Source organism: Primulina huaijiensis, chromosome 17 (assembly GCF_012295235.1).
Source record: "Primulina huaijiensis isolate GDHJ02 chromosome 17, ASM1229523v2, whole genome shotgun sequence".
NCBI classification, from domain to species: Eukaryota; Viridiplantae; Streptophyta; class Magnoliopsida; order Lamiales; family Gesneriaceae; genus Primulina; species Primulina huaijiensis.
Genome location: NC_133322.1, coordinates 6,970,012 through 6,977,426, shown reverse-complemented (window position 1 = coordinate 6,977,426; position 7,415 = coordinate 6,970,012). Strand labels below are relative to the sequence as shown.

Below are 7,415 nucleotides of genomic sequence, written 5' to 3'. Positions count from 1 at the left end.
TTCTTTTTCCGCAGCGTATATTGCACGCTGCAAAGTTGCAAGCCGTTGAAAGTTCAAGATTATCCGCGACGTACATGTGCACGCTGTTGATACAATTATGCGTGACGTGTGAGAAGGTAGGTATTTTGGCATTTAGCGACGACTTATTAACTGTCGCTGTTTCAGTAATTAAACCGTCGCTAACCGTCGCGGATTCTATTTTAGCGACGATTTAATAAACCGTAGCTAATTAGCGACGGTTTGTATATATATTCCATCACTACAATATTCCGTCGCTTAAGCGCGGACGCTACTCCACGTGAGCAACGTCTGCGCTCCTTAAGCGCGGATTGCAGTAGTTTTGCAAATATTTTTTTTTTACATTATTTTTGAAATTTTTTTTTAAAATTAAATTATTTTTAAAAAAAACCCATTACATGACATTCTTTATTCTTGCTTAAATTAATCGTATAGTTGCCTATGAAAACATTTCTTCAAAGAGAAAATAGTTTTTTTTTTCCTGTTATTAACTTATATAATTTTAGGTTTTGGTCCATTGATTTTTTAAAATTTAGTTTTGATACATTAACGTTTAATTTTTGAATAGTATGATCTAATTGTCGATATGACACCGAAAAATACTGACATAGAATAAAAAAAAATGACAGCATGAAATCGAAAATGACTGATTTGTCAGATATCAAGTCAGCAATTCGACCAAGATAGCTGAAAATTAAAAGTTAATTTACCAAAACCAAACTTTGAAAAATTAACGACAAAAATCCAAACTTGAACAAGTTACTCACACAAAAAAAAAAAATTATGTCCAACTCCAACCTATTCTATGATAGGAACAAATGTGTGTTCAAGGATTAATATGCCGTCTCCGAAGGTACAGGAACAATATGAACTTTCAGGTCGTCATTTTGCATGCTCTGTTGTTGTTCTTGTATTCTCCTCGCCGACTCCTCGACACCCGAATTGCATCTTTTGATAGTCAAAATCTGAAGTGTTGCTATATCTCCGATGCTTTCCGGAACCTCTTTCAGGTAGCAACACTCTCGAATAAACAACCTCTCGAGGCATGGGAAATGATCGCTTTCAACTATCCACTCATTGAGGTTTATGCTTTCCATTTCCAGGTGCTTTAAGCTCGGAAACTCATCAGTTATCTCCCACTTTCCTCCTTCCACCGAATTTTCCATAAGTTTCAACACCTCAAGGTTTGGCAAGGAATTAACAATGAACATCTTTTCCAAGGGAATCCAACTACCCCTCAAAGTTAACTTTCTTAGATTCCGGGGAAAGCTGTAAATATTTGGCAAGTCATAAGGCAGCTCCGCCAACTCAAAATTCAGCACTTGGAGTTGGTGCAGGTAGACAAGATTGTTGATACCGTTAGTTTGGTAGTGCTTACGGCTCCCGTATTTTACCTTCAATTTTTTAAGATTCGGAAGCCTTAGAATCACTTCCACGGTTAACGGTAAATCTACGACATGAAGAGTTTGCAGGTTATGTAGGATAGAAAAGCTTGGAGAAAATTCTTCATTCGCGAGAATGGGCGAGATGGATCCTCTCCTCAGGACAAGATGCTTCAATTGTGGCATCTTCCAGATCTCCGACGACATAGAATACGGAGAAGTATAACCATATGGGTCATTAGTGATCAGAGTCTCAAGGTTCTTAAGTCTGGTAACTCTAGCTGGAAAGCAAGATGTATAGCTGTAATCAAAGGTTAAAGCAAGGTACATCAAATTAACTAGGTCGAATATTTCATCAGGTAAACATTTTAGCCTTATTTTCAGTCCATCCAAAACTCTGAGTAGACAAAACTGCGGAGTGGATGGCAATATGCCTATATCATGACCATAAATATATAGCAAAGAACGGATAGGTGAGACAAGTGTACTGGTGGGTGAGATCTGGATATTGTCTAAATAGGAGCCAACGGAAGTATGAATTATCCAACGACGTTGGATATTAGGTACTTGCACTAGATTACTTTTACTAGTATAATGGAATTTATAGTGTTGAAAAAAAATTTCATCTTGCCCCCTTTTTATGCTCAACTCCCTCAAGACGTCGTGGATACCGCAAAATTTGATCCCGCCGTTAGACCTCTTCTTTGTGACCAAAACAAGATTTCTATTAACAAGATCGACCAAATACTCTTCTGCCACCTCTTCCAAGTTTTCCGATCTTGAAGGTTTTAGGAAGCCCTCAGCAACCCATAACTTGATGAGTTTGTTTGCGGGTATCATATAATCTTCAGGGAAGATTCCCATGTACAGAAAACAAGCTTTCAAATGATGAGGAAGATTGTCATAACTCAACGACAGTATCGCAAAGAACTTGTCATCATTTGTAGCTATTGCTTCATTAATGTTTTTAGCGACACTAGCCCAATAATCTTTGGTCTTGTTGACCTTGAGTAGTCCTGCTATCACAACAATCGTGAGGGGGAGTCCTTTGCAGTTTCTTGCGATTAATTTTCCGACTTCTTCTAATTGTCGAGGGCAATGTTCTTGTCCATACACCCTCTCCCGAAGCAAGTCCCAGCTTTGATCCTCATTTAGAAACTCCATTCGATGAAGTGGGCTGAGTGAGTCGACCGCTGAAGCCACGTCTGACAATCTATTGGGTTCGAGTGTTAAAAAAGAAAATTCATATTCATATTCTAAATTATTCGAATCAAAGAGCTAACAACTTTTGGACACAAACCTTGTAGTGATGATGATACGGCTACCATTGTTGTCATCGGGGAATGCCCTTCTTACACGATCCCATACTTCATCATGCCACATATCATCCAAAACAAACAGATATCTCCTATTTTTTAAATTTTTGTACACTCGTTCGATTAACGTTTCGGCATGCTCCGTCGCTTCTCCTTCCTTGCAAAGGAGACCTTGAAGAACCTCTCGTACACGAAATTCTTGAGAAACCGTTGCCCAGTGACGAACATCAAAGTGTTGTTCGATTAAGAGATCTGAATACACATTTCTGGCCAGAGTAGTTTTGCCAATTCCTCCCGTCCCAACGATTGGGATGATTTGAAGATTGGACTCATACCCGGTGACTCGATCCATGATTTGAATCAAGTCATTTCTAACTCCTACCAGTTTTTCTTGTTCACTTGGTTCATGTCTTGATGAACCAGAAGCTGATGAAGAAGTATCCGAGCGTATTGACGAATCTTCTGCTGTGAAGGCATTCTTTACCTCTGTTGCAACTTCCAGAATTGAACCAACGTGTTCTATCAGAGACTTAACACCTTCAATATGTTTATGTAACGTATCTTTCAACGTGATCAAAGAAGTATTTTTTTCATTGTCCGTTGATTCATGAAGAAACTTATCAGAAAGAGTAACGTATCTTTCGATGTGATCTTCCAACTCGTAGGCAGCATCTCTGGTTGCTTCTTCCAAAGGACGAACAGCTGGGGCGTGTTCCTCAGGAAATTCTTCGAGGAACTTTACCAGACGCATTATGTTTTCATGGAGTGATTCATGTTCTTTTGTGCCGCCAAAAAGAACCTGAACGCAATCTTCAACTTGGACCTGTTTCAGTGTTTGAGCAAGCGAAACAAGAGCAGCATATGCCATTTCTACGATCTCCGGTATGGATTTGCAGATACAAATTGAGAAGAAAACTGCAATTATTTGCCACTTAAACGCAACAAAGTATGATTAGATGGGACCCCAATTCATTGTGAATGATTGGTGGAGTTGGTGGCAGACAAAGATAGGCAAAGTGTGAGTGGAGTTGGTCAGCAAACGTGGAAAGCGGATGTGAATGGTCGACAAAGTTGGAAGTGGGAGCAATGTGAAAAAATGGCATTCATTAACTATGAAAGTGACGATGTCGGATCATGTTCTATGGAATATTCGGTAAATTTGTTGACAACTTGACAAAAGTAGGAAGAAAATTTACTACATGGGATTTTACATGGAAGGGAGCTCTATAAAACTTCTTTGTATCTCATTCTCAATTCGAGAATCTTAATTCTCAAGTTTTTCTCATTTTTTTTAATTATTTATACAATATTTGTGAGTTGTTTACTTTCTTGTATAAACAAAGTGGGGGTTCTCTTTATAAATACAGTGACTGATTATACATCATAAAATATTATAGTGAAATTTTTTTCATCTTGTCCGTGGTTTTTTATCATAATAATTTTTAGGGATTTTTCAAGTAAATCTCGATGTCCCATTTTATACTTTATTTTCATATTTATATCTCAAAATATCGTACTTCAGACCAACAAGTGGTATCAGAGCCATATTTAAAATTTCTAAAAATTCCCGAGTATGTTATGTGATTACAGCCTTGATTGATCTTCGACATCAGAAAAGATTGTTTATTGAGATGAGATGTTTTTTCAATCTACTAAATTGTTGTAAATTTGATCTGATGGGTGCAATCAGACTTGAGTTCTTATGTTCTTGATTAAGGGGTTGACGAAAAAATTGAGGCTAATTAGGATAAGTCCGAATAGGAACAAATACTTTTTGAATCACAATGAAGTTGTGAACTCATGACTAGTTGTATCCCTAAATCATTGGGGGTCACACAAGTATCGGATTTTGTGTTCTCGTTGAGCTAGTCAAATTAAAGGAGTTGAATTTTGTCGACTGTAGTTTGATGGAGATCAAACAGATAACTTATAAAGGAGTTTCTAAGTTGATTCTATGTATGAAAGTTGTAGAAGTTAACTTAAATGTTAATTGTGTGAGAAGACTGGAATTGTCTGTTTTAGTGAAGGAATTCACAAAACTGGCAGCTGTAAAAAATGGATCAGTGAAAAATTGTCTTTCAAAATTTTCAATTTTTATTATATGAATATTTGCACCATCGGTACATCGACGCTGTTTGATCGTCGATCGGGGTTATATTGAGTTCACAATTATTCAATTAATAATTTTAGAATCTACTAATTAAATAATAATATTAGTAGTGGTGACTATTATGTACAAGATTCTCATGAAATATTCTACGAGAGTCTAGAATTGATTGATTAATTAATATTTTCAAAAAAAAAAAATACAATCTGATAATTTTAAATAATGAAAATAAAGAATCATGATATGATTAGAATCCTAAGAAGATTGTGATATTGTATTTTTATAAATATTTTATCATAGATTGATGACATAAGAAAAAACTTAACGATTACACTGAAATCCCTCCCCTCCTTCAGGCAATTTTCCCCCACCCCTTATTTTAGAGGGGATATATATCGGCCTCCTTTTCACCGCGCCGCCGCCTCGAAGCCACCACAGAACCTCAAGATTTCTGAAATTCCGGCGATCCAATCGCGACGCAAATTTTATTTAGATCTCTATTGCGATCTTTACAAGGAATCTAGTATGTGGTCATGGACCTGATTAGACGATCAAAGAAAAGAGGAGATTCGTTCGTAGAGATTTACAAAAATGGTTCTATTCACTTAAAAACCGGAATAGTTGGAGCCGATATTATATACACAAAGTTAAATTAAACTAAAAATCTTATGAATGTTTATTTAAATTATACAACCAAGAACGTTTTGAACGTCAAAACAAAAAATTTTTAAACTTTCTTTGTGTCTTGAATTCGAAAAAACAGTACTCCAACAAATTAATCATCTAATACGAATAATTTAGTCAATTGATGGCTACTGATATATATTTGGATCCAAAATTCGCGTGTAAAGGATCCCATACTGCATGATTTCGAATATAAAATTTGACATGAATGAAAAGTTTTCAGTTTTTTCAAGGTTTTAAAAATCGTGAAGCGTCCCGAAGCGCGGATGTCGAGCTCCAAGCTTTTCAAGCATAAGCGAGATTAGCACAGGCTTAAGCGTGAAAAAGCGTTTTTTATCTTTAGTGTAATTGTAATTATCTCAAACCAATAAATAGATAAAATAATACATAAATATGATAAATTTAAGTTTGATGCATTAATTCTGATATTTATAAAATTATAAAAATATCAAAATTACAATCTTTATTTTATTTTTACAACTAGACCACATTAAAAATGTTAAATATTTGTCAAATTATTATCAGACACGCTTAATCATAATTAAAATTAAAAAAATAAACATCTAAATTATAAACCTAATTTATTATTTTAAAATCAAAAGACATACCTTCAAAATTAAAAAAATTAAAAAAATAAATAGATGCGATTAATTGTGATTAAGCACGTTTAATTAAACACCTTAATTATGCTTAATTCGGTCAAACTACAGTTTGACCGTTTTTTTCCGCTTTCTCCGAAGCGAAGCGTTTCTCCGACGCGAAGCGTTTTTGCCGAGCCTCGCTTAAGCGGGCTTTTTAGATCACTGGTTTTTTTACATTGGATCCTTCAACAGTCGATAGAGCTAGCCATCCGCCAACCAATAAATTAAAAAATTAAAGTTGTTATATTATATACTTTTCTATGTTAAGATATTGAATTTAAAAAAAAAAAAAGAAAAGAAAAGGTGAGCACTCATAATTGAAGTGGTAACTTTGATTAAAGACATTGAAATGTAATAGTTGTAGTAGGGCATGAAATAGGTCCCCAAGGTTAACCAAGAACAAACAAACGCATTCTAAAAAGAAAAATTATTTCGAGATCGACGGCGGAAACCGGACCCGTCGGTAGAATACGATTTGGCCGGGAAAGTAAATCGCAACCGGAAGAAGTAAAACTTAGCCGGTAAAATAAATCTAATGTGCTGTTACTGATTTATATATAGCCAGATATAGTATTCAATACTTGACAAAGTTTAAGATGGATTTTTCTTCATTTTTTTTGGCATAAAAAAAAAATTCAAAAGAACTTCAAATTTGTTGTCTGACATTGCTGTCACTGATGGTTTACCGATTTAATAGAATCGAAAGAGAGCTTCATGATTTAGATGGTAAAGTAGNAGTTTTGATATGTTGCACACCAACCGATCGATTAGGTGACATTCGTCTATTGAATGTATAATTAGTTTATATTTCATCACATCTAATAGGTGAATGTCACATCATCGGTGTTGATGTAAATGTGCATGGTGGTTGTGTCACGTCACGAAACCGGGGTTAGTCGACAATGTCGTTGTTTATCAATCACACAATCGAAAAACAACCAGCCTCGTAACACAATATAAATCGAAACCAGTTTATTTCATAAATTCCAAAATAACATCGTCTTTACAACTGAAAAATAAATAATGCCGAAGCATTTTACAAGGAATTAAAACATGAAAATTCGAAAACATGGCTACTACTGATCTCGTGAATCACCAGCCCCAAAATTGTTCGAACTCGTCTTCCTCAACATGTTCTTCAGATTTATCTGGGGATGGGAGAGTAAAGGGTGAGTGATATGGTTTTCACTCAGTAAGTGGGGGCCGTTCGAGCACAACAAACAATATGCAAAAAATATTCGAAACACACACCTTCCATAAGATGATT

The 7,415-nt window shown here is 35.5% G+C and overlaps 1 protein-coding gene across 1 annotated transcript; it reads right to left on the bottom strand.

Annotated features, from left to right (window-relative positions):
* Positions 1-674: 674 nt before the first annotated feature.
* On the bottom strand, positions 675-3,829 carry LOC140963166 (putative late blight resistance protein homolog R1A-10). Its single transcript, XM_073422432.1, has 2 exons — positions 2,701-3,829; positions 675-2,613 (listed from the first exon to the last, which is right to left on the bottom strand). Exons 1-2 carry the CDS (start codon positions 3,582-3,584, stop codon positions 852-854), a joined length of 2,646 nt encoding a protein of 881 aa, XP_073278533.1. The 5' UTR covers positions 3,585-3,829; the 3' UTR covers positions 675-851.
* Between the last annotated feature and the right edge of the window lie 3,586 nt (positions 3,830-7,415).

What these genes read in the sequence shown, in the direction of transcription:
- LOC140963166 (XM_073422432.1), bottom strand. Translation starts at nt 3,584, where the DNA reads ATGGCATATGCTGCTCTTGTTTCGCTTGCTCAAACACTGAAACAGGTC. An exon ending in CGTATCATCATCACTACAAG is followed by an intron (nt 2,614 to 2,700) that starts GTTTGTGTCCAA and finishes CGAACCCAATAG; the next exon opens with ATTGTCAGACGTGGCTTCAG.